Source organism: Diplotaxodon limnothrissa, linkage group LG16 (assembly GCF_057381915.1).
Source record: "Diplotaxodon limnothrissa isolate DT_005_m linkage group LG16, D_limnothrissa_male_GT1.1, whole genome shotgun sequence".
Taxonomy (NCBI): Eukaryota; Metazoa; Chordata; class Actinopteri; order Cichliformes; family Cichlidae; genus Diplotaxodon; species Diplotaxodon limnothrissa.
The window spans coordinates 15,883,802-15,911,427 of NC_140611.1; the positions used below are offsets into that span (position 1 = coordinate 15,883,802).

Sequence of the window (27,626 nt, forward strand, 5' to 3'; positions counted from 1 at the left end):
TTTTTGTGGGTTAAGTATACAGTGTCTTAAACTGCTGCCCATATTCAGTCACCAAACACAAAGTATGTGTACTTACCTGTGTGGGCATCCTTGACAGATTTTCTGGTCAGCAAAAGATCCTCCCAGCACCTTACTGAGCATGGCAGGGTGGCCCAGTGCTTTTAAAGCCTCGTCTAAACTGTCCACCAAAGAGTTGAAAAACTCCAGTGCATCATGCTGTTCCCTCAAGTTAACTGGCTCACCCCATAACCTAAAACAGGAAGACACGGATACATTATGGTTGCTACGTTGGTCGCCTTGCTAGCAAACATTGACACCACCACAGCTCTGAAAGCATTTATAGCAGTGCTGAGGGCACAGGCACTCAGATACAACATCAACTTCGACGCTGGTGTAGGAGTAAAAGACGTTGAAGCTGGAAGCAAAGAAATCAACAAGTTTCTTTTTCCCCCCTTTCGACATCTTTTTCTTTTCAGAATAACTGTATAATCTGGGACACACTAAGCTTCTATATTGATGTGGCATTGACATTGTGGTAAAAACGGACATGATCATAGACTGCGTCTTCAACTCAACCGCTGTGGTACCCACGGCTGGCTGAAAACAACACAAAAATGCCGCCTGTGGCAGGAGATCTGACATAACTTCTGGAATCCCCCATTCGCAAGGACGAGAACATTTGGTATAAGAGCCCGCTAGACTTCAGGAACAGGTAACTAGGCAAACTGCTGATGCTCAAAACAAATGAGTCTTTGCAATACCTGAACTGTTTCCAGAATCCCCTAGGGACGTAGTACTGCAGTCTGGATGCAGCCAGGTGGCCAAAGATGACCTGCAGGTGACGCAGGACCCCGATGTTGTACTCTTTCCTGTCTTCTGACTTACTGGAAGGTTTGTCATCAAACTGGTGATGATAGCTGAACACCTCATCACGAGGATCTACATTGCTCTGTGGAAACAAAATACGCAGGTGAAATATTGATATCCACATGTGTCATTAAATCTAAAATTGTTTATCGTTTTTAACTGCTGCTGTTTAGTTGGGAAAACAAATCATAGCAGCTAAATGACAACTGGGAGGGAAAGTCACTGTGTGAAGTGATTTGCTATTTGGTCTTGTAATTATGCTGCCCTCAGCTCCAAGCTCTACCTACATGACCTCCATGCTTATAGTTGGCCAGTCTGTCAGTCACTGGATGCTGATAAAGGATGAAAACTGGGACTAAATCTCTTGCAACACAAACTCTCACTGTACCTCATTCTCCTGCTTCTCATCCCCCGACATGTCATCATCCACATCGGTCCCCGTGCCCTCAATGGCAAGGATGCCATTGCGGATAGGAGGGATCATGTATAGCTGCTGAATGACAGAGTTCATGTAACAAGTGGCCCCAGCGTTCTTCAGACCTACAAATCCTTTGTTGGGCCGTGGCCCCACTGGAGGCAAGTACTCCCACTCTGTCAGCGTCTCACAACCTAGATGGAGAACAAAGTAAAAACACCCTCATGTATACTGTAATTTACAAGCTGCTTGGGCGGCGTCATCTCTAAAGCCAAAGCAATCTCCATACCTAAATAGTACATGTCAGTCAGAGTGTCAACTATCTGTTTCAAGTTGCGGACACAGCCAACAGCCAGCGCCACGAGGAGCTCAAAACCAGCATTGATGGAAGCAGGAGTGCTGCACACTGGGATGGCCTGCTCTGTGGGGAACTCGCCAGTCTTCATGTACTGCAGGTAAACATTAGATGCTGGGAAGATGAAGTCATCAATCAGCTCCTAAATCAAGCAGGAAAAAAAGGAGAAGAAGAAGATATGGTTTCTTAGTGATGTTATGTGAAACAAGAAAAATACAGGATGGACATATTCTCATTATAGTAGCACTGTTTTCATGAATGTGTGTTTCACCTTAATGAGGTTTGCTCCTCCCTTCTCGCAGCCGATGTAATACTTCTTCTCTGGGGTTTGGAAGGCAAGCAGCTCTTTGGTGACTCCAAGGTGGCCCTCCAAGATCGTCTCCTCCACTCCAGTTTCCCCTGTCCTCTTCACTTCGTCCTGGCAAATGAAAACATACAGTACAGCCTCACTTCTGCCTTAAATAACTAGTTGAACAACAGCATATATTATGATTCCTTACACATTTTGCACAGCTAAAACAAATCATTAACAATGATTAAAAGGCTCTTTTACCCGTATTCGTTTCAGCCAGTCGATCTCATTGTTGAGCAGCACCTCAGCGTTTGGCAGGTTGATGTTGCTATTGTAGGCATAGTTTAATAAGTGTCTGAGCAACGTGAAGTAGTCCCCAGCATGCTTGGCTCGCTCTTTGGCCGTACTCTAGAAACAGACATGGATTAAGTTAGGATTCTGTTGTGTGGACTGCAGTGATGTTATGGTATTAAAATACAAAAGAAATATAGCCACTCACCCCTAGTACAGTAAAGAGGAGGGTGATAAAAAAGAGAAGGGGTCGATGGCCCATACAGCACCTAGTTGCCATAAGGAAGAACTGCTCCTGGGCCATTTGCCGCACCGATCTGTTGAAAACAGATTTCAAAATCAGCATCATGTCTCCCCCACCCAAAGCTTAAATCTCATGCCTCAGAAGGTGGCTAGAATGCAAACTGGTATCCTTACTTGCTGTGGCAGTGTAGCAGCAAGTCTATGATGAAGGTCTGCCACGCCTTCTCTTTACTGAGTGTGTCCAGAGCTGTGGGCATGAGGGCAAAACACAGTGTCATCACCTCCAGGGCCTCACAGCACACCTGCTCATCCTCTCCATCTGGTTCCTTTGCTGCATTCGTCTACAAAAACAAAGACAGATAAAGGTCACCAGGCTGATCAAAACCTCATATAGATTTAGACTTTTGCTGATCAAGCTTTAGCATTCTTTCCTCATACATCAAACACCTGATGGCAGACAGTTTAAAGTGCTGCTGGAACACAGTCAACAAAACACATCAGCATTCAGAGTCATTTTTACCTTCTCATAGATTTTGCTGATTTCCTCATTGGAACTGAAAACAAGCTGCACTGTACCACAGCCTGATGCCCACACAATTTTCTGTATAGCACGGATCACACAAATGTCCGGGATGTACTTCGATGCCTGGAAGAAATTCTAGTGAAAAAAACAGTTCCAGAAAATCTACTGTTACAGACATAATAGCTCAAATGGGTCTACTCATCCAGTGTTTGCTTGAATATATTTTATGCTTTTCATATCAACATATAATAATTATAACTATATATCAACCTACTTATGTCAGCCCTTAATCGCAGCCCTTTTAATGCTTATAAACACATTTGCCTTTATCATAAAAAATAATTATTTATTTTATTTTTTTATTTTTAAAGGTAAGATACCGTGACCTCCCTAAAAAACCAAACAAAAAACAATTTAAAGAAATCAGTTCCTTTAACTTATCTCACTAAAATTTACCTCATCAGAAATCTGCTGGGCCAAGCGAATGGCTACATTTCGTAGCATGCATTCTGAGGCAGGGTTGGGGATGTTTTGCAGGGCACTCTGGAGGACCAGTGCCTGGTCATGAGTAGCCTGATTTATCTGCAGAGAGGTGTTGAGAAAGAAGCAGGCACGTAAGAGTATGGCAAGCATATGTGCTAGTGTCAAACAAGTAATACAGGTTTGTCTATGTGTGCATCATGAGTGTGACCTAACCGGAGAGACAGGAATATTTCCCTCTGCATTAGGCTGGCAGGCCTCAGCAACAGCCTTCACGTGTCCAAAGCCTACTGCAGTCAGGAGGAGCTTGGCGATCTTGAGCGCATTGAGGTAAGCTCCACGCCGTGTCTCCATGTCAGCAGATGGGAGGAAGTTGTTTCTGGTGAGCATGCTTAAAACCAGGGGCAGACCACCGCTTTTCAAGAAATTATACTGGAAGTCGCTGGCATCCTCGCCCAGAGTGGCACTGGCTGGCATCAGCAAAGCATACACAACCTGGAACGCACACAAGAAAAAAATCAATCTTACATTTTTCTAGCACGCCCCACATCCAAGAATCAAACAGGTTCAAAAGCCACACCCCACAGCCTTTGTCAATTGTTGGGACTGAAAGTTTAATCTGGATGAAACAACCAGCATGGCAGCTTCAGCAAACTCATTTTTAAAAACACATTCTCAGCAAAAATCATATTCATCCAATGTATGTTTATTTCATTTTTCTCCCTTGCTTGTCAACTCCCCATAGGCAGTGACTGCATGCCCTATTAGTGGAGGAAAAAAAGTTCTTTAAAAACATAATGAGGGCTGGGGAAAAAAAAAAAAACCCTAACAAAACTCACTCCTGTGTAATATTCCTATTAAATACAGATTACACTATAAAATTACAGGTGCCATTGGGGTTGTTCCACTGCTGGTCAATGTACAGCAGCATACATTATGCAAATCTGATAATGAAGGGTATATAGATAAAAGGGAACACAATGTATAACAAGGCAGGGCACAGTGACACTCACCTCAATGAGGTAGAGCACTTGTGAGGGTGAGGGGCCAAAGAAGCGTGAGTCCAGAGAAGGACTCAGGCTGTTCTCACCAAGCTTGGCATGGTCCAGACAAACAGCTCTCAGATTCTCCACTGTAGTGTTATCTAAGGACAAAGAAACCGCACAAACAAGACCACTTAAAATAACACCGTCTGTGTGCATTAGCATAGGAGTACATTATCACCAAGCAACCTTGGTGTGTAATATTGTGAGCACAGGTGTGTGTAATACCCGGGGGCATGAGTTTCATGAGATCTCGAGCTCCATCTCTAAGCAGGGGCATGTTAAGGTTACACCCCAGGTCGGCCACTTGCCACAGGAAGGAAATGTAGCGCAGATGCAGCGACATAATCTAAAAGAGAGCAGAGGGTGTTACAGTACGTCTGCTTACATACTGAGCAGCACATAATTGCATTACTGCATCATATTTAGAGGGGTCTGATTAACTATCAACTAGCACTTGTTAGTGCTGTACAAGTATATGGAATATATATGGAACATGGAAACTGCATGTGCAGCTTATGCAGAATCTATTCACTTTACTTACCACACCCGGAAGACAGCTCTCCACCTCAGGGTTGGGGCCATCACTGTAGTGGTTACCGTGGTTACCAGGAGAGCCAGTGGATGAGTCAGATGAGCTGTCTGGACTCGAGGGCATATTGGCACTCACCTGGGTCAGCTTGGCTGTGATAAGCTGTATAAAAACAGTTACCGTGCAAGGAAACATTTTTATTTCAAAGTCTTAATATTGGTATAGGCAGCGTTAATGCATTATTAATAAAGAGCAAAAATAAATATATTAGTACATATATTAGTACAAAAAAAATAATCACAGTACAGCAGCTTCATCAGAGTGATTCTTTTGTCAGTCCAACAGAATATCACACTCTCACCGTTTTGTCCTTCAAATTGAGCTGTCCAATCAGCTTCCTGTCGTCAGCTGGATCAACAACCTCTCCACCAATAAAGAGCTCGATCTTGGTATGGGCAGCATTTGCTTTTATCCTGTTTAGAATACCACGCCGAACCGAGCCAATTGTGTCATTTGTGTGTGACCAGATATCCAAATCATCCACCTGTCGACCTTGGTTGGGGAAACGTACAATCAATGTGATATGCTTCCCACGGAAAGCTCTGCAAGAAGAAAAGAGTAAAGAGGTTCAAATAACTGAAATATAGTAAAAGTAATGTCAACACCTTACTTATCTCATGAAGAGAAATGTTGCAAAATGTTTGTGCTGTAGTTTTGTTTTCATGTCTCATGTTTTTATTTGTCAATCGGATGACATTCGACAAATGAGATATGGGCATTTATGATAACTGAATCAATGATGTAATTGCGACAGTACCTTGACATGGGCAGTATAGTCCTCTCTTCATGATAGTCACTGTCACACTCATTGATGTACTCCTTAAGCACAGTGAGAACTCGTACCATGCGGATGGCCTCCTGACGGGCACAGTTAATGCTGTCTTTATCTCCATCTAACACACAAAGGGTGTCGTAGGATGCCTTCAGGCGGTCAAAACATGACTGGATGAAGTCTTCGTGAATTTCAACCTAAAAGGGGAGACAAGAAAAAAAATGGTCAAAGACTTCGATATTACTAATGTATATAGTACATTTGTTAACTGACACATGCGAACTAACAATTTGGAACAGCAGATGAAACAGTTTCTCTAACTGAGAGAAGTCACAGTACCTGGTTAACTTGTAGTTTTGGTCCCAGATTGGTATAGATTTCTTTCAGCAGGTCTATGGCTCGGTTTGCAATGTCGTCACTTCCTTGAATCACCACCTGGGAGAAAACAGAAGAGCTGCAAGTCAGTCTTTAATACATTCATGTGTGTGGATGTCTGAGATAAGTGCACAGCAGCCTCATCTTTAAAGGCCATGTGAAAACATTAACAACCCAAACATCAGGTAGTTGTGTGAAGCTTCAAAGCTGCAGAGCATGCACAGTAAATCTTTATTAAAGCACCTAAACAGAGAATTTGTAAGTTAGACATCTTAGCTCTGGGGCACTAAAGTGGCAAGAAAGGTGAAAAAAAAAGAGAACGTGATTACAATCTTCAAGGTACAATTTTTTTTCTCCTAAATCAAATTCTCATGACCTTAAAAAAATAAATGTTAAAGAAAAATAAAATGTTCATGTGTGCCTGTTGCAACTTCTCTCCTCACCCTCCAGAGATAGTCCAAGCCTATTAGTTCCAGGTCATCCATCATGTAGGCCCTGCGCTTTGCTACCAATTTCCCCTCCCTGCAGTTGACAGCCTTGAAGAACCTCTCAAAGCACTTCATCCCATTCTCTGTCAGCAGAGAGGGATCCAACTGCAAAACATTGTTCTCAAAGAAGTCCTTATTGATGTCTGGGTCCAGATCTGGCTCGTCACCCATCAGTTTGGAGTACCTATTAAGTGATGGGAAAGAAACACATCGTTCAGAAAGCATACTTTGTGATTATCAAATTTCAATTAAGAAACTAATTATGCCATAGGCAAGGAGAAATAGAGCCATACCATTTAAAGCAAGCCTCACGGTCACAGAGAAACACTGCGTTCTCAGCCAGACACTTCCAGATCTGCTTGGCCTGCGGGGCACACAGCCACAGCTGGCCATCTTTTAGCAGAAACCTGGTACATACAAATTTAAATTTAAATGGACCCTGGTGGCCAGAAGGTCAGAGTGATGTTGACGCAATATGTGGACTTGTATCATATTTGCACATTTTTACACAGGATCCTACCTTGTTTCTTTCTTTTTCCCTCCAAGGAGTACTACTTTACTACTACATTTTATATATTTAACTATGCAATGCCCAATGTAATGTACCTCAGGAAGTTGAGCCTTTCCTGGACTTCCTGGACATGGCTATAGCGGCTTCCTGGTCTAACTGTCTGTGGGTCGAACTCTGCTTGTTCCTCTGAAAAAGAGACATGTTGAGTCACACAGCAGGTTGTACACAATTCAACTGACACAACTAATATAGAGGACCATATCTGGTCTGACCAAAGTACCTTTAGACAACTGCCTCATGGTCTCCATGTAGGCTGAGAGGTTCTCAGCCACAAGCGTCACCAGTGCGTGGTTATGCTGCAGCTGGTTGATCAGGTCATGGCGGTAAAAAACATGGGGACTTCTCTGAGTTTGACTGAAGAGAGAACAGCAGGATGATTGGTGGATATAGGCGGTTTTAAAGCAGTGAGTAAAAACACAAGACTGTTGACCAGCCTGAAATTGAATCTACATACTTTTAGTGATACAACTGTGATTGAGAAAACATAGCAAGACTGATTTCTCATATGTCTGTATTAGGGGCATAAATAAAGCAGCTTTTATTGCATCTCTGTGTGTATGTATGCTATAGAATAACCAGCAAAGAAAGTCATATCAATAAAGGCCATTTCATGCCTTATTTCCACAAGAATGTTTTGGTCTGAAAATGAATAAGCCTGCAAACCTGTACTTTTGAGAGCCAGTATAAACCATAAAGAGTCCTGCGAGAATCAGCAGATACTTAAAAATCATTTTAATATTTTTTCTTTTCCCCCATCCCATTATACTCATCAGCTATATTGTCTTATAAGAACAACTTAAAAAAAAAAACAGTACAGTGATGACACCAATTATCAATTTGAATTCATAAAAAAATATAACATTTAAAAAATATATATAACACTAAAAAAAGGGGGAAAAAAACATGTTAACATAAATGAGACATGTGGATCCAAGGCATGAAATACCCCTGATATTTTTGCATTGAATGATTTGAGCTGAAAGGCATCAGGAAGAGCTGGGCTCCATCTCAAAGGACCTTTCATTGAGCTGTGCAACTCACTACTAGATTAAATGCTGTGTATGCACCATGGCTCCCACCAAGAAACTCCCACCAAGCGTCTCTAGAGAAACACTAGAGTTTATCCAGTGATGGCTGTTCTTCACCTATTAAATAACTACATTTTACATCATTGAGTAACCGCTTTGAAAGAATCAACCACACCCTGAATGTATTAATGTCACCATAAATACCGAGATTACCCTGATTCTGTTCAAATCTGAGAGCACAACATTAGTTACTCATGTAAGCAGTCCACAGACCTGTCACACTTAAGTTGTTAGAAGCCTCATGTGACTTCAAAACAAAAATCCTTACTAAAGACAGTCATCAATTACAATTATGAAACAAACTGATGCAACTTTGGTATATAAGCTATAATTCTCTGTAGGACTCATTTTTGCTCTTAAGGGGAATTGCTCCTATAAACAACCTGACAGCTAAGCAAACACTTGCCACCTGGGTCACCAAGGTTTCAAACAACACAACATTAATGATAAAAGTTAATGCAATTTAGAGCTGTCCTAATCTTGCCTGACCTACACATGCACAAACTTTAAGGAATTTGAATAAGCAGTAAGTCATTTGAGATGAAACCCATGAAGGAATTGCTTAAGCGTATTCACGGCAGGGATTTTGCATTTTTTATACATTTTAATATGTCAAAGAGAAAGTTAGACTTGACGTAACACAGAAATAGGAAGAGCCCTGGAATTAGCATTAAACTTACCCCGCTAAGCTCGTTTGTATGTAAATTGGCATTTTCTTTCTGAAAAACAACAGGCATGTGTGCTACATATTTTCTACAGTTACTATTAAAGAAAAACACTACTCCAAGTCTAAACAATTTAATGTTGCACAATCAAACTTAAAATTATTTATTATAGTAACTTTAAATCAATGCTACTCTGGGGCCTGAAGACCCTGAGTTGCTAGAGTACACAGCTTAAAAAAAAAAAAGAAAAGAAAAGAAAAAAGAAAAAAGAAAGGGGGGGGGGGGGGCTGCACGATAACCTGATTCACTCGCAGAACAAGCTTTAATGTATGCTTGACTTACACTTTGGGAAAAAGCCAAGTGTTAATAATTAAATTGATAATGGCTGAATTCCATTAAGGTATATTTGTGATCTGTAAAGTTGCTCAGATGAACTTAATTAACTAATATCATTTACTGGACAGAACTAGTATCGTGTCTATAAAGTATTGTGTATTTTGACTGGCATGATGCGATCTTATGTAAAAGCTTTTGGTCCAAATTAAAGCGGAAAGTGCAGCTTTTCAGCTCTTTCCAGTGTATTCAAAACAAAACAATGCTCACCAACCCATGCTGCTTGACTGATTTACTGAGAGATATTGAACAAATAAGGAAGAAAAAAAAAAGGTTGTCCAGCTTTGTTGGTTAGTGCTGATGGATAATTAGTGCACTGGAATGAGTTGCAGACAAAAAATGTTATCTTACAGCGGTGTAATAAAATGTAAACTGCAATGCCATTAATTTTCTGAAATGCAAAATTGACACGCCTCAGCCATTGGGATAAATGCTCAGCTCAAACACAGAAAATTATGTTTTCTTTATGAGTGTTCAGGCATTCTGTGCAAAATAAATATAAATAATTCATTATAAAGCATTAAAAGTACAGTAAATGATACCTTTAAAAAAAATAAATAATTGCCAGTATTAGAACTGTGCTTTTTGTGCATTTATGTAGGAATATATTTCCACCATGACCTTACCTGAGGTTTTGAGGAGCTTCTCCAAAGAGGCTACAGATTTCTCTGATTTGCTTAAGGGCAGGGATCACCCATTTGTCATTGGTTCGTAGCTCCTCTATGAAGCGATCTATCCATTGAATCTTCTGGGTGTCTCTGTCCTGTGAATGAAAATTAAACATCATCAGTATAGAGTTAAGAAAGACCAGCCTATTATTTTCATATTTTTGGAGTCAAACATAAACCGCAGCATGTACCTGTGAGCAACTATAGTCCAATATCTTGATGTGAGCACTGAGAGCCTGGTCCATGATGTCTACAGGCACATCATCGCTGTGTGCTAGGTTCCACAGCAAGTTAAGGACCTTGTGGGCCATCACACCATCCTTATCATCCTCAGCCAAGCGGCGAATAAGTTCCAACAGTTTTTCACGCTGCTTCTTGCTGGCATTGGTCCAGCTTGCCTATAGAAGTTGGGGGGGGGGGGGGGGGGGGGGGGGGGGGGGTGTTACAGTAGTATCAGTGGAACAATTACACTGCAGCACGATTCAGCTGAAAGCAAATGAAAAATATACATTGTGGACAAAAATCCTTTATCGCCTGTAACTACTGAGGACAAGTCTTACTCACCTTGAAACAGTCAAAAAGGTGATCCAGCTGCTCAGGCGAGAAGTCCCACGCCAGCTTAGCCAACAGGTCGTGGACATTTTTAACGATGGCCTCGTGTTTACCAGCCTGCAGACATACACAGAACAGTTCAGCTGTCAGGGTCACAATATTTATATTCTACCAGAAACTTTGTGATAAAGGGTTTACTCTGGCTATTATAAAGACACTACAAAAAGTATATTCTAATTTGCTTGTTTAAATGAGAGAAAATTCCCTATTAACAGTGGATCATTTTAAGTCAATTTACTAGAATGTTGAAAGTGCGTGAAGTCTGGTCCAGAGAAGTTTACTTTCCAAATCACGTCCTTTTCTTGGTGATGACAGTGTTCTACATGCTTCAGGCTCCACCCCAGCTCAGCCCTGACTCACCTTCCATCTCATACTTTCTATCTAACCTTTTTGCTAAGAATAAAAGGATGTCTGTATTTTGCCAGCTTAAAAAAATATCATGCAGTCCAACCTTCATGTCTGTCCTTGACTATGTGCATACATTTTAGTGTCCTGCTGCAAAACAAAACTACATCAGTATCTACCATAGAATACAACACTTCAAAAGTTATGAAAAACTTTAAACTTATGTATTGAAAAGGTTGGATTCAATTGCTTTTAGCCAATAAGTAGTGGTGCTTTGTACATGTCATCCATTTATAAGAGACTATTACTGCTCCCAATCCTCCTCATATTTCTCATCTCTTTAAATTTTCTAACTACAATTCAAAACCCAGTAAAAACATAACCTTCAATATTCCCCAATGCAAGCAGCAAACTTGGCATGTCAAGTACATACGCACTCTTCAACTAGAATAAAGTCGAACCTGTCCTTAAATTAAAGTTGTGATCATTGCTAACAGGTTTAATTATCCTTGCAATTGTTTTTAATGATTCGTTGATTATTGTTCTGTTCTGTCAGCTGATTGTATTCTTTTGAATCTTTGCCAGCTCTTTCTTGTAAGACAGATTTGAAAGATGACGTATACATTCTCAGCGATTTATAGGTGTGAGCACTGCAGAAATCTAGAGCTGTGTGCCATGATCACACCATGGAGGCACAGTTTGTACAGATACTGCACAAACAGGGTTGAGGTTAGAAAAAAAACAAATCTATAAAACATACCTGGGCAAGGACACATCTTTTTATTTATTTGTTATTTGTTCCGCACTACTGACAAGAATGTGGCAATCTTTAAAATCTTAAAATTGTAAAACATAGTCCAATAAAGCTGGCGCCAGTGCAAAACAATTATAATCTTCAGGATTCTTAGAAACCACTAGTAAAATCTCTCTCTAAAAAAGAAAAAGACAAAACAAAACCACACATTTAAAAGGTGCTTTCACGCTGCAATCTGAAAGCCATCGTTTTTAATGACTTGTACTGTGCAATGGCAGTCTGTCGCCATGCAGAGCAAAGCCCAAACATAGACCTCAGGAGCTCTTGTGAAGAATGAAGTTGCCTTTGCTACAGCAAATACAAAAGGGAGGAAAATTTGTTATTGTGCGTTGGTGCATGTATGCTTGTACCATTGTACTGCATTTACTGCATTCTTTTCTTGGAAAGAGCTGCACCAGGTATGCATTTTAACAGTGACATAGCTTGCTGCATATCCGCAATAAGGGTTAATAGTTTAGATGACTGACATCTTGCACAAGTTTTTGAAAGTGCCCATTTTGCTCCTTTGGCCACAGGTCCCTGAAACAGTGCACTGAACGCAAACGTCAAGCACAGTGCGTACCACGTCCTGGATCAAAGCCCCATAAAACATGTTTTGTAATCTTGCAACAATGCCGTACTGTGCTGTATTGCTGCATCTGTTCAACCATCTGCAAGGTTTTATCTAACTTTGATTTTTGCCTCAGTATGAAAATAAGAGTAGTTGATAAAACCACGAGTAAGGGCTCTTAGGCTATAATTTTTTATTTTTTTTAAATGATCAATTGCAGAGTACCTGTGCAGCCCAGATGTTGTCCAGATCCTGCATGGTAAGAGCTTTCTCTTTGATAACAAAGCGAAGGATCTTCTCCAGTTTCTCGACATACTGTGGTTGATGCAAACTGTCCCTCAGCACAATGGACAGGATGTGGTTCTGTTGGATCCATTCCTGAAGCACCATAATGAGATGTGTAAAGGAGAAATGAATTTCACAGACATTAAAATCCCTGATGTAAAACACAAATGTTAAGAGCTGAGCGTACCGCCATACGCTCTGCAGTCAGCCATTCCTCCTCCTCAGGGTTATGCCGATGAGTGTAGTAGGACACACTGGAGATGACCTTGTTAACTTCATTTAGTGCATTCATTTTGCCATTAAAAGAAGAAATTTGCAATAACCTGGTGGTAAAAAACAAAAATAAAATGTTTAAAACCTGATCAAACTTAAAGTTAAACAAAATCTTTATCAGAGAAGACTGAATTTGATATTTACCTAAGAATCATTTTTAACCTAAAAATCTCTAAATTCTTCACGGTCTCCTCCTGCCCTGGTACACGAGAAGCCAGATTCTTCAGAGACTTGATTATCATGGACAGTGCGTCATTTTTGGCTTCATTCTTGGCCTCTTTCTTTAGCTCCTCATCTGTGAGATTCTCTAGAAACTGGGGAACCATCTCGATGACTGGAAGGAAGTACTTCTTTACTGTGTGCAATGTGAGAAACTCATAACACTGGCCAAAAGGCCTGTAAAACAGAAAGTAGAAACAGAAAGTCAGTTCCAGAAACAAGACCATTGCACCAAAAGCACTTTGCAACGTGGTGTAAAACCTTGTGCTGTGTCAGCACTTACTTGATAAGTGCAGCGATGATCTGGACATTCAGTGCTTGGCCGCTCATGAAGCGATCGTGCAAAATTTGAAACCCGTTTAACGTGCCAAATTTGTTTATTAAGTCCACCAACCAACCCTGTGATCAGAATAAACAAGGGACAAAAACAAACTGTATAAGCACCCTTTAATGTGAAGTCAGGTTGGTTACACAGGCTAAACTATCATCAGCTTCCATTCAGAGACTTTAGGTTGAAACTACAACAGAAATTGTTTTCTCTGTGTAAATGAACAACTTCTCAAACTAAATTCCTATTGGCAAGCTTGAAGAAACATATCTATTCTTTGGTTTTCTATATTTATTCTCAGTTGAGATGCATGGCTTGTGAAAGAGGCACACTGCTAAGGAGAACAAGCTTCAAACTTCAACTCTTATTTTAATGTAGCTGGTCTTCCTTTGGTCTTCCACTGCCTCTGTCAGTGCCCCCCAGGGTGGCTGTGGCTACAATGTAGCTTGCCATCACCAGTGTGTGAATGTGTGTGTGAATGGGTGGATGACTGGATATGTAAAGCGCTTTGGGGTCCTTAGGGACTAGTAAAGCGCTATAGAAATACAGGCCATTTACCATTTACCATTTCCTTTAGCTAAAAATTAACTTTAAATTTGGCACTGCTGTTAAATATTTAGTAATGAGTAATTTGATTTAAATTTCCTAAAAATAATAGTAATAATAATAATAATAATAATAATAATAATCTCTGACGTAACAGCACAGTAAAACACTAAGTAGTCCTGGGCCCCCTGCCAATAGACAGCCAGACAGGCAAGCAATACTGCAGTACTGCTTCTACTGACCCTGTGCCCACACTGCATTCATCACTCCTTTACTGTACAATTCTTATTCTCTGGTGTATCCACCTTCCCTTTTATACAATCTGCTTTCTGACATAAGCATTAAATGTCTTAGGGACAGTGAAGTCCATGTTATTTTTTATCAGGCAGCTCCAGAGAGGGATTCTTTATTTCAAAAGGGTCTTCAGGGCAAGACTAAAATGTCACTTGATGGAGTTTGTCTTGAGGAAGAAAGACGAGCTAACTCTCCTCAAAAGAAAGAAAACTCAAAGCTCATCTTCTGCATGACATATCTTGACAATTTTCCATACACCTAAGGATTTGTTATACAATACAAAACGCATGACTGGATCAGTCTGGATCACTTAATGCGAATCAGATTATAAACTAGTCATTTTACAGTTTTTATGGTCAACTGTTGTACTGAGTCACCTTGGGAGATCGAGGGTCTGGTGGTCGAGCGTAGAGTTCATCATCAGCCAGCTGTGCTCCAGCAGGGACGGTCTCAGAGGGCCGTGTGCCATTGTAGATGTGGAACTTGCAGTGAGGGTTGGTGGCCATGGCCAACAGCTCCAGTAGAGGAAACCAGTCCTGAGAGAGCTTGGCCACACATAGCTCCACCAACCGGTGTGTGTTATTTATGATACACCTCTGTGGAATAAAACCCGAGTTTAAAAGAAAGAAAGGCAGGATCACAAGAACAATATCAAGAACTGGAAAAAGCCCAGCCTCGACGCTGCTGTGATTAACTTCTGGTCAGCCTTACAACACACATTTTACTATTCATGGTTTCTCCCCAGTAACCCTGAAGTCTGACAGGCTTAACTCTTCAGCTCCCAAGCTAGAGAAAAATTGCACATTTCACTCATTACACCCACATTTTGTTGCCTTTAATGAGGATTCCACATTGTCAACAAAAGAAATTACACTTCCACACAAACAAAGGAAGAGCACTCCTGCTAGTCACGCCATTGGTCAAATTCCAGCAACCAGGCTGTTCTGCATGGCTCCTGGCTAGTTCACATGTCTGTAGAAACCAGATATGAGCAATCAATACAGGACTGACTCATCACAGCATTCCCAGCAAGCTTTTAGACTTTACAAGTCTCTGACTGCTTCATCTTCTCAGTGTCTCATTTTAAAAGGAGCTGCAGGTGACAAGCATGATGATGTATAATATACTGAAAAAGATTAGATTTTAAAAAAGAATCCAGTGAGGAAGAGAAACAAAACCCCCTTTTCCGCCTTTAAATCCTCACACATCTGTCTTACTGGTTTATTTCAAGTACGTTCCACAGATCAATTTCAAGAACAAGAGCTTAAGAAAAAAAGAAAAAAGATCACTGATCACTGCTGGAAATGCCTCTTTCTATTAAATCTACAAAAACTACATAACAACTCACTTTGCAGACCAACCTAAGATCTGAACAATGGATGTATCTAATGAGATAAAGGCAAAGAATGAAGAAACAGGTTTTACAGACCGCCATCCCTCATCAGGACAATCTGGACCTTTAAATCAAATTTTAGAAAAGCATCTAACATACAAGAACGATTTTGTATCTCATAAAAATGTGAATTTGCTTTTAAATATACTATATAGGTTCTTTATTGTGATTATTTGAAAGCATGGTCATCTTAAAAAAAATCAAACCAAACTGTAAGGCAGAAGCAAAAAAAACTCACATGGATTTCAAACTTCCAACCACTGACTGCCTCGTCTGTGAGGATTTTTGTGAAGGAAATAGTCAAACCATCTCGGAAAAACCTCTGACATGCTTCACACTTCACATCCAGTCCTGCAAGAAAAGTCACCCATTAGATAATAATAATAATAATAATAATAATAATAGCAAGGTAAAGGAGATGAAAAATAAGAATGAGAGGCACAACAACAACAACAAAGCATTCATATAGTGAAAAACATATTTGAGTTGACTATCTTCTGATTGGGTGCCTCTAATAAACAGAACGTTTGGAGAGTCAAGGATTTCCTTTCTTTCTGACATTATCCAGGGCAAACAGTAGAAAAAGAAAAACACTTGGAAAAAGTGTTTAGAGGAGTCTGAAGCCTAAGAATAATAAACTTGTTCAGTTAACATAAACATAAAATAAGAACCTAACTAAGGACCCGTGTCCATATGCAGTTTTATGTGCTGTCAGCACATCTTTTCTATAGAAATCCTATGAAGCTGAGCACTGATACCACTCATAGTCCTCAGAGAAAAAATGCCCTCAGGCACACAGCAGTTTTCCGCTGCGCTTTACAGGCCTCTCAGCTGAACACAGGTCAGTTTTGGGAATACTCCTGCTCTCATCAATGTCACTTCTCTCTTAGAGACCAATCAGAAGGGGCATAACTTACAGTAGCAACACTAAAAATAATGACAGAGGAGAAAACTTTAAAGAAGACGGTTTTGTAACCTAGCAACAACAAGCACCTGAGAGAAGCCTCTGCTAAGGAGGTCATGGGCACTTCCAGTACAAAAAATGTCTCTGTATACAACTCGCTCTTTTTGATTCCTCACTGACTTTGGTGGATTTCATCAAAAGAGACAACTGCCCTATATGCACGAGATTAATATCATCACTGATGCAATTTAAAAGTTAAGTCCTTTTGGTATACTTCATATAAGAAATACAAAACATATGTTAACAACATATTTTGATTGCATAACTGTAAATCTTGGATCAATTTAAAGAACATTTAAAAGGTAATTGTTAGCAATGTTATAGGCAGCACAGAGCTGAACACCTACACTGCAATAGCAAGGCCAGTTCTTCACTGTTCTCTTTACATAATTATGTCAATATTGCAGATTAAGTAAAAAGTAAAGGTTATGTGTATTTAACAAAAAGTACAAAACCAAGTACCAAATGGGAAAATGTTTGAGTTTAGTGCTAATCTTTTTAATCAATTAATCAATATGATGAAGTTCTAAAAAAGTTACAAAAACACTTGCATCTGAAATTTACAACTACACATGAAGATTTTGTAATATTCCATTTTATGTCTTTGTAAATTATTTAAGTATTTTTACACATCCAGGAACTCTTGATGTGCAAAGCACGCAAGGAAAATTAAGTAAAACAGGCAAAAGAAATCACTGACTATTTTATATTCTACTGAGTGTTTCATTATTTAACAAGCTCAAAGGAAAGAGATTTCCTACATCTGTTAGATGTTTCACATTATATTATATTGACAAAAAACTAGCCAGTGAAAGCCATAAGCACAGACTGCAGGATGTCAGTGCCACAAAGCTCCTCTATGAAAAAGAACATTCTGTGCACTCCCACCTTTTTTACTCAGGTCTATAGCAGCTTCCAAGAGGACTTCTAACTCTCCTTTTGGCAAAACTGGAACAACCCAACGAGGTCTAGGAGAACAGAAAGACATGAATCGCCAGAAAAAAAGAGGAAAAGGATACTGTGCAATATTTGTAATATTCACCTGTGTAAAATGCATAAATATTACATTGATATTGTCTACCTGCACCCCAAAGAGCTATATTTACTTTGCTGTTAGGCAACTCTGCTGTGAGAGTGTGAATGGTGTGATGTGTTCAGACTGAACACGAAGCAAACTTTAAATGGACTCCGCAGAGTATGCCAGGAGACATGGGTCCTCCCATCCCCCCAATTTAAAAAATGTTTTTAACCAAGTTATGTATGCTTACAAAACAACTTGAGTTTACTCTCTGTCATAGCTGAGATTTAAATGTGACCTACCTGTTGATCATGTCATCGAGCTTGGCTAGGTCAGTGTGAGGAAAAGCTGGCTCTTCCTCTTCCAGCTGAGGGGGACCATCTCCCTGGCCCTGCTCATCTGGTGGGCTCACTGGAGAGTTCTCATTAGATGAGTTAGGAGATGACGTCTAGAAAAAATGCAGACCATCAAAATCAGATCTCATGTAATAATCTTTCTGGATTTCAGGTCTATGCTGCTATGAAAGGAAAAAAATGCAATGGCAGACCAAGTATCAAAAGCAAATGTAGCTTAAAATCCAAACTAAAAACCTAATGATATATATGTGGTTAATTACGAATGCAGAAACAAATTGAAAAAAAATGCACTCACACATTAACAATTCCTAGCTTCTACAAATCCAAATAAATTCACCAATTCCAAAAAAGTGCACCAAACAATAAGTTGATGTAAAGAAAATGCCTGAACCAGCTTACAAACACACGACAGCACGGCCCTCGATGTGCAGTATGCCTCATTTCAAAAGACCTGCACCTGGGCAGCATTTTGGAAAACAATGGCTTTATTCCAGCACACTCACTCCTTTGTTTTTACTAAAACATCTAACTAGTGTTAGTGGCCAACTAATTATATTTTCATTTTTCCTCAGTTTATTTAAACTTTAATACCCTAACCTTTAAAAGCAGCATTGTCTAACAATTTCACTGTTCTCATCTTTTCTGACAATTACCTCCATTAAATCCAGTTCACTTAACAGTCAGTTATCTTTCATTTTTTTAGCTCAGTGGGCAAAAGACATAAGTCATAAAATATCACCCCTATCTTTTTTTTCTTCTTTTTTTAAACACATCCACATGCCTTTGATTTAAAAAAAAAAAAAAAAAAAAAAAACTCTCTCTTTATGACCAATTTCACAGAGTGTCTGCTAACATCACCCAGGAACCACTAGCTAACCAGTGAAGGAATAATGCTTTTTTTCCTTTGTAACTTGGGATTACCACTGACTGACTGATTTCTAGGCCTGTATGACTGGGGCTTTAGCAATCAATTTTACAGTGACTGCCTACAACCACTTCCCGACCGGTCACACAGCACACTTCCCCCCCCTAACGAGCAACGGTTGACAGAGGCCACCAACTGGTCTCTAGGCATGCTTAACTCAAGCCTTAGCTTGTATAGCTGAAGGTCACACTATCACTCAGGATCATTTACTTTTTCAGGCAAGTGTAAATCTGTTTTGTTTTTTTGTATTTTTGACTGGGTTGAGGTTTAGAGCTTAATTTTCAACCACAAAAAGCAAGAGGGAATTTACCAAAATATAGAAACAAATCACTGAATGCGTTACGTCTCACAAAGGAAGCTCATTTATTGCATAGCTTACTTAGTCACATTTATAACTTTATCAAAAAATAAAAACCCACAAAATGGTAGATTTACACATCACCTGTGAGGTACTGCTAGAAAGCATAACAATGGGCGGGAATGTGTCAACCAGGTATATTCAAGAACCAAAAGCAAGGCTGGAGATGCACCAGAAGACCTGCTCAAAACAGGGGCTTTTTGTTTCTGCTTTTAGAAAAGGAAATATGTTCTGCTCTAATGCTGGTTGTACCGCTACTGATATCACATTAGTGTGTGTCTCAGAGTTTCATCACTGATGAGGTGAAACAGGTGCAGGTTGTTCCTTTACAGACACAGTGGCCAAGTCAAGACAATATGTTAGTTCAGGCTAAAGCCGTTGGACAAGAAGTCCCACATTTTGTTTAAAAATCTGTCCTAACAACAAAAACACTTACAGCTAACTTAAAACAAATAAACTAAAGATACAAAAACCAGTGTGTTAGGGACTGAATGATTTACCTCATGTGATGATAAATATTTAAGAGAATTTTCCCACAAGCCAAAACAGCCATTTTATTCGTTTTGGACTGTGGTTTGATAACACAAGTTTTTTTGTTTGTTTGTTTGTTTTAAGATATATTCTGTGTACTCCTGGCAGCAGAATACAGCCGCTATAAACCTACATAAAAGCCAACTTTCAACTTCTGTAATCTGCATGGCTTTTACATAGTCAACAAAATATCAACAAGTGGAATATGTTCAGAGAGGCTTATGGCAAAGCCTAACAATGTCATGACAAAGATGCTTGTTAGGGCTGAACGATTATGGAAAATAATCTAATTGCGATTTTTTGCCCCAATATTGCGATTGCGATGCGATATGCGATTATTTTTTAAGGTATTTGTCTTCTGTATTATTAAACAAAGACAAGCAATACATCATATAGTATGGCCAATACTATATTACATTAATTTTAAACTGTTCTTTCCTGGAAGACAGACCTCTGTTATGATGACATGAGGTGATGCATGAATTGATGACTGACATTTTTATTTAACTTCTTCAATCACAACAGTATATTTGAACATACACAATAGTTTATTTTTAGCTTACAAACATCTGAGCATAAAGTGCTGACAAGGAACCCTGGTGTAAACATTAAAATGAAAGTCAGTACAATGTGCAGATTGCAGAAATATACATAAAAAAAATCAGTGGCTTTACCACACTCAGTTTTTCGACATCTGTGAACTACTAGACAGTCATTCAATTAAAAAATAATATTAAATAAATAAAACTATTAAATAAAAAATACACACATCTTACTGATCTCTGCAGTCAGTAACATTACACATAAAGTGCAAACATAATAGCAATTGTATAAACACACACACAAACACGCCTTTAAAGTTTAAAGGCGTGAAATTGGACGGTCTAGCCTTCTGATTAGCTAATCAGAAGGCTAGTTCTGATTAGCGTCACCGCTGTCTCGGTGGAGTTTAATAAACTCGGCCGTCTGCTTCTTGCTATCTAAAATATAACCAGACACTGGTGTAAATTCTCGACTGTCTCATACTTCTGTTTAATAAGTTTTCTGTTTGACGTTTAGTCAGCTGTGTGAAAACCAAGGAGGAACCCACCCGGGGGATTAATAAAGTTTTATTTTATCTAATCTAATAACTTTAATCTCAGCCAAACCGATTTACTCACGAACAAACAAAACACTGAAAAAAGCCCAACAATAACATTTTTAGGTTGTCTAAGTGACTTATATATTACGTTTAACCCGAGCAGCGAAACTCCGCGGTGATCTGAAAATGATGTGCCGGGAGTTGTGCCGTTCTCGGCCGCATCAGTAACCCTCGAGCTCCCGGCTAGCTGTCGAGCTGGTGGGTAGCAGACGCCTCTGAAAACGTCGAAGCACTTTTGCAAATATGGGATATCTTGATAAACCGAGCAGATATTTGATGTTTACACAACTACTTTCTCGCCTGAAAATATGTTAAAAGTTTATTTTGTGACCCAGAAAGATTAGTATGAGTAATTTTAAAACTTAGTAGCGGCCGCCATTGCTGGAAACTGGAGTTTGGCTGGGCCGCGCTATGAATTCTGGGATATGGTAGTAATTTGGACAGCCTTCGGCGCGTCGCTGTGACGTAATCGGTCTACAAATGCGGCCTCAGGAGGATGCAGCCCATGAATTCTATAATATAATCGCAGTATAATCGCAGCCTTTGCGGTTAGAAAATTGCACTTGATCATGTCGCGATATTATCGCAAATGCGATATATCGTTCAGCCCTAATGCTTGTTAGTAGATATGGGCTAGCACAGCCATGATCCTACACTAAACAAACAACTAGGGTCAGCTTTGGAGAGGCTGCATAAGGATCTCCCAGTAGGGGTGCAATTAAAAGAAACTGCACTACATACAGTTTCCAAGAGAACTGACTGAAACAAAAGCTTTCAACCGACAAACAGATTTTAAACTGTTTGGCTTGATGAGATAGTGTCAATAGGCAATAAATACTGAAGTTTGCATGCATTGTCATGAGAGAAGATTGGATTCCCAAAAATAAGGTAGGACTGAAAAAAAACATTAACCTTTCACATGTAAAGGGATTTTTTTCCTCCAAATTAGGTCCTATAGTTACCAAACAGCTAGGACAGGATCTGCTAGTTTGTGACCACCTGCTCCTATTATAGACATTTTCTAACTTCCTGCTTACGCTAGTTTTGGTGAAAAGCTTGATTTAAAACAAAAGAAAAAAGAAAGGTCATTCAAGTGATCATAACTCTGATACTTTAAATATGAAGTATTACTCATTTCACCATACAGGAAATATAATAAGAGTTGACATGGGTCACGTATAAATGTGTTAGTATGTGGGTGAATCTTAGGGCTACACTGGAAGTAAGAGTATTTGAGAAATACAATCAAAAATGTACATCGATGAATATGCATTTAACCACTTTATTTTTTCTTTCATCTTTTGAGTGCGCATCAACAGTGGTGGTGGTGTGAGCAGCTGTGTATAAGAGTAAAGGAGGGATACTCAACGTGGAAAGAGATGCATAACTGAGAAATATAAAATGTGGGGGTGTGTGGTGAAGGCTCCTTCTGCTTGGCTGACCTACATAGGCAGCTTGCCTCTCACGTCTCACCACAGCTCATCTCTAACCAACACAGGCCTGCACACGCACAAAGACACGCACACACACACCCTTTATCCATCACTCAGGAGGCTCTGTTCATTGATGCTTCGCCTTCTCTCCCTTTCTCCCTCCTTTTCCGCCCCCACCTCCCCTCTCTCTTCATCTCCCTGGGCATCTGTGTGTGGTTAGGTACGAGCAATATCAGCAAAAGAAAAAGAAAAAAAACTGTGCTGTGTTGACTGAAAAAAGCAAAACAAAACAAAAACAAATATCTTTTTTCATTCCTATAACCGTTTTTGGTTTTTTTTTCTTTTCTTCATTTCACCTATCTAAAACGAGTGTTAGAAAGATGATGCTGACCTGGTTTTGTGGCAGTGGGGGTTGGCTCTGAGCATCAGGAGCCTGGCCCTGGCCCTGACTGTCATTGCCCCCCACCGGAGAGCCACGCGTGGTGGCCGTCATGCTCGCCACGGGGCAGATCTTGGCAATCTTGGCCTCTTAGGGAGCGCTGGCCAGGAGGGAAATCACAGCCACCTCAGCTGTAGAGCAGAGGGAAGAGAGCCGGAACACACGAGAGAGGGACACAAGCACCTGGAGATCTGGGTGTGCTGCTGAGACCATTGCATAACCTGGAGCAGAGAAGAGGGGGCAAAGGTCAGAATTATCAGCTGACTGCTTAACATGTAAAAGCTGAATGGGTTAGGAGACTTTGTAATATCTAAAATACATGTTTAAATCTAAAATAAAATAAACTGAACTGAGCTGTGCCTGTCAGCTCAGTTCAGCTTGTATCACTCAGTTTTTCAGTGACTGCCTACATGTTCTTTTCTCTTTTATTCAGAAAGGAAGATGATTTGCCAAAAAGGACAAAACTGGAGAGTTCAGTCTCAGCCCATCAAGCCTTAAAGTAATAACACTACCCCTTACTAACTTAATAAGAAAAGAAAGATAAAGAACAATAAACTACTATTGTAACACTTTGATATATGTCCCTGGGATTAGCCAATATGAGGCAAACCATAAGTCATCATCCAAAAGCCAGTTTTCATTTTAATTCTAATATTTAACCCAGAAGATGCTGTCTGCCTGAATCCCACAACAAGAAAAATAATAATCTCAAATGCAGACATAAACATCCGATTGTATATGAAGGAACGGGTTAACAATGGACTGTATAGGAAAAAACAGATTTAGTGCTACTGCATTAGTTATCAGCTAATTGATCCCTTGTTTTAAACTATACTCCCATTTAAGACTGAAAATTATAGCTTTTACACCATCATGAAACGCCTTTTGAGCACTGTCATGTATTAGCTCACAATACCTTAGTTCACATTTATTCTGTTTCTTACTCTTCAGCAATCATTTTTTAGATTACAATACAAGTGTGCCTGCCAAAGTAATTTCTGAGATTTAACGACCTTGGTGATACTGCTAAATGGTACAGTTCAATGGGACAAGAACCCCAAGCAGCTCATGATTAGACAGTAAGGCAGTCTGGCCTGATTATTTAATCACGTTGCTTTACTTGAACGGAAAACCTGTTATGTCAGTAAAATTCTCTCACTGCACTGCAAAACTATGTGTCCATGTGCAACTGTGATGAGAAGAGCAGGTCAAAGTTAAGCCAGGAAGTTTTCCTGTAAACTGTCAAGGATGTCTAACAAATAGAGCTTGGGTAATACAATTTTCATTCACATTTTAAATCAAATTCCCTGACCAATTTGAGTTATTTTGTTCAGTACCATAGACTGAACACATCACAGCAATGAATTTAATGAGAACCACAAAATAAATGGACCATATATTCCCTTTAAGGTCAGATATGCTCATCAGTAAGCAATTTTAGACACCAGTTTAGCACTGGCACTGTGTGTGGGGTCACCGATAACCACATATTTCTGAAAATAAATGTCATTTAACCTTCTCCCTGGATTTCAGTTCTAAACCATCAGACCTTTAGATCACTTTCATTACATCAAATAGTCTAAAGCTCATCACTTTTTCATATTCAAAAGAATACAGAAAGAAAACCAATTTCAATTGTTAATTTAAATATTTTGTATTTATCACATTGCCTAAAACCACCACTAGAAAGTCTTCCCATTACAATAGTCAAAAAATAAGTGAAAATTCAAATTACCAAAATAAAATGTTATGTTGCTGGAGCAAACCTTCTAGGTTTTCAGTTATTAAAATGAGCACTTAGGATATATTCTTATTCAGAGTGAACATGTTTTCCATTTAATTTCTTTCCCCACACAAATCAAGAAGGAGCATATATGAGAGATTTACTGACAAGGTCTGAACCCAGAACCTTAGTCCCTTCTGCAATGCCCTTGTAATAAAGAGGGAATATCAACATATTCTCTACACCATTTTACCAGCTGAAAGCAGCTGGCGTGGTATAAAATCTAACAAAGCAAATACTCAAACCGCAGCTCAACTTAGAAACATCATTTAGCAGCTCAATATAAGACTAGAACTAAGAACATAATTGAAACAGAGTGCTGGTTGTACATTATACAAAAAACAAACAAGCAAAACGAGATACACATAAACTGCAGCTGTTCTGCTCCCTTGTATCATACCAACTATCTGAAAGAAAGTTAACATGGGTGTGCAAAAATAGCTGATTTAATATTTATTGGTTTAACAGAGGTGAAACTAGCGCAAATTCCACTTTACATGCTACCTGCTGCACCACCAACATTTTGATGGTGCAGCAGGTAGCATAACATGCAGTCCATAACAGTTATTAATAAAGGCAAAACGTTAGGAGTATCTTTAGCTTGCAGAGAACTAAATGTCACAGCATTTAGCCAAGTGTGCTATCTGTAAAGCCAGCCATTATTAACTAACTATCTGCCAAAACAGGGACGGTGGGTTACTTTCATGACGCACGAAGAAAAAAAAACCATACTATCATGTTTTGTTTGTTTTTTTAACCACAGTCAACAAAGTGATATACAAATTTAACAACAGCCATAACTAACGCTAGCTCTCTATGCTAGGTGCAACTGGGGCCTTTTGGAGCGCCCGGCTTTGAAATAATAGTGTTATTTAGCGACATTATTAACGGGTAAATCGGTCATGTAATGTCATATGCTCTAAGATGGAATATCTTCAAAATGACACACAGCCCAGATGCAGATGAAGTAAACGGTGACATTACGTAACTGTCGTCGCAAACTAGCGCCGTCAACTACTACTAACAGCTGGTGGTCTAGTTAGTTAATAACCCTGGCTGCTAGCTAGCTGCGGCAACTAACGATGGTTAGCCTGCAAGGCGATCCGCCCAGACAGCACAGCAGTGAAGGCCTGGTCGTCCAAAGCCCACTGCGCTGAGAAACACAGGCCTCATCATTCGCTCAGGCCTGACGTTATAGTTGTCCTGCAAACCTCTGCTGCATAGCCGATGAGCCTAAATACGTAGAGAATTTGGTTAAATAGCTAAAACCAATACTGAGAGAATATCGCGTTTCTCCTCACTACTGTCGACCATCTGTGTTACCATAACGCCATTTGCAAAGTACATTAGTCGAGCTAATAAGAAGTAATCTAAACAGTTAATGTTAGCCAGCCGTTAGCTTCTGTTTAAGTAAATGTATTCACCGTAGCTAACCTTTCTGTTTTGACAAGCGGCTTGCTGAGATGACTCGACAAGTAATTAGTGTTCAACCCATAAAATTATAATTTTCCTATTCAACTCAATGCCACTTCGTGGCCATTTTAGCTTTCTGGGATAACGCATAAAATGTCAGTGACAGTGGAGGCGTCTATTTCCTGAAATTTAACTCACTGTTCTGACCCGTATCGCCTAACGCTAAGTTCTAACTTAGCTAAAACAAACTGAAAATAACATATCAGAGGCCCGGGTTATAGAACAGGTTAGCTGCAATGTAGTTTTGATAAAGCCGCTGTAATAAAACAATTAACAACTCTGGGTGGATGAAATTTAAATTCGCCAACATGTAAACATTAGACGTTTAAAGGAAATGTTCCTTCTCAGTCTTTAAACAGGACCAATCGCAGGTAGCTAGCGCTAGCTTGACTTCAGTGAATCTAGCGGGATGAGCTAGGCAGCCTGCACGTACTGTCAGGACTATGAATTGCAATTTAATCGCATTGACATTGTCAAAGATTCAGTAAGCAGTAGCTAACAGAGAAAACTCCATCAGCAAGTGAATAACACCAACAACCCAAAATGCTATAATGTTACCTTTCATACACCAACAGCTGACGCTAGTACTAGCAGTAGCCAGCTAACAATCACCAGCCAGCACAGCGAGCTAGTTGGCTAACAACTCACCAGGAATTTGATATGACTTCCCCTCTATTCACGGGCTACGTCCAGCCTTGAACGATGGTGTCGTCGTGTATTACATAAACGTGGCCTATATCAGTGACAGTTTCACAGGACACAAACCTGTTACTAGAATGATCTAATTCCTACGTTTTTTTCCTCTGCTTCTGGGTGTTTTTCCTGCGTCACCGGCGCGGTAACAGCCCCCCTAACTCTATCTAGTCCGATTTCTGGGGCTTGTCACTTCGGTCCCAGCAGTCAGTCACAACTTGATTCAGTTCAACATGGCGGAAGCGCAGTCGGACACAAATGCAGCTCACTAAAACAGACTAGACGACTGTGTGAACTCCAACAGTCAGCGATGTCTGTAAGCTAGTTTGCACCACAACCGAGCACAGCTCAGCTAACACAACACCCGCTGAATGGAAAGCGAATAAAACCCCTTCTCGATTCTGATAACTCACTCCAGCTCCGGCATTGATATCCGATCCATAGTTTGAACAAAACCAGGCGGAAAAAAGCCGAGCGGTACGATGCACTTGACTATATCGCCTCCTATCGCTTGGGGTGGTCATCAATTAAAAAGTAATGACAATGAATAACAGAATGCGAGCAAATTCAAACTTGAGCACTTACCAAAGAAGGTACAGTACTGTGCAAAAGTCTTGAACCACCCCTCATTTCTTTAGATTTTTCAGTTTGTTCAGTTCTAACAAGCTTGAAAGTCGATATTTGGTGTGATCACTTTTATTCTTCGACACAGTCTGAACTGTCTAAGGCAAG

The 27,626-nt window shown here is 39.8% G+C and overlaps 1 protein-coding gene across 7 annotated transcripts in view; it reads right to left on the reverse strand.

The window, feature by feature from the left end:
* Positions 1–27,349, reverse strand: part of usp9 (ubiquitin specific peptidase 9) — a 38,212-nt gene extending 10,863 nt beyond the window's left edge. For 2 of the 7 annotated variants that reach the window (XM_085374948.1, XM_085374946.1), the window contains exons 1-34: positions 26,850–27,301; positions 22,898–23,166; positions 18,065–18,210; positions 17,633–17,712; positions 16,019–16,131; positions 14,765–14,983; positions 13,503–13,618; positions 13,145–13,396; positions 12,915–13,050; positions 12,668–12,820; positions 10,686–10,790; positions 10,313–10,519; positions 10,080–10,216; positions 7,528–7,661; positions 7,343–7,433; positions 7,030–7,143; positions 6,692–6,920; positions 6,213–6,308; positions 5,859–6,070; positions 5,403–5,643; positions 5,054–5,203; positions 4,738–4,858; positions 4,480–4,610; positions 3,683–3,961; positions 3,443–3,568; positions 2,984–3,109; positions 2,638–2,804; positions 2,429–2,537; positions 2,191–2,337; positions 1,909–2,055; positions 1,572–1,779; positions 1,256–1,476; positions 762–949; positions 77–250 (exon numbers count right to left, since the gene is read on the reverse strand). In XM_085374948.1, the coding sequence (XP_085231074.1) occupies positions 77–250; positions 762–949; positions 1,256–1,476; positions 1,572–1,779; positions 1,909–2,055; positions 2,191–2,337; positions 2,429–2,537; positions 2,638–2,804; positions 2,984–3,109; positions 3,443–3,568; positions 3,683–3,961; positions 4,480–4,610; positions 4,738–4,858; positions 5,054–5,203; positions 5,403–5,643; positions 5,859–6,070; positions 6,213–6,308; positions 6,692–6,920; positions 7,030–7,143; positions 7,343–7,433; positions 7,528–7,661; positions 10,080–10,216; positions 10,313–10,519; positions 10,686–10,790; positions 12,668–12,820; positions 12,915–13,050; positions 13,145–13,396; positions 13,503–13,618; positions 14,765–14,983; positions 16,019–16,131; positions 17,633–17,712; positions 18,065–18,210; positions 22,898–22,999 (5,177 nt within the window). In that variant the 5' untranslated portion in view covers positions 23,000–23,166; positions 26,850–27,301. The other 5 variants (XM_085374947.1, XM_085374943.1, XM_085374949.1 and 2 more) reach the window with 4 other exon arrangements.
* Positions 27,350–27,626: the final 277 nt, after the last annotated feature.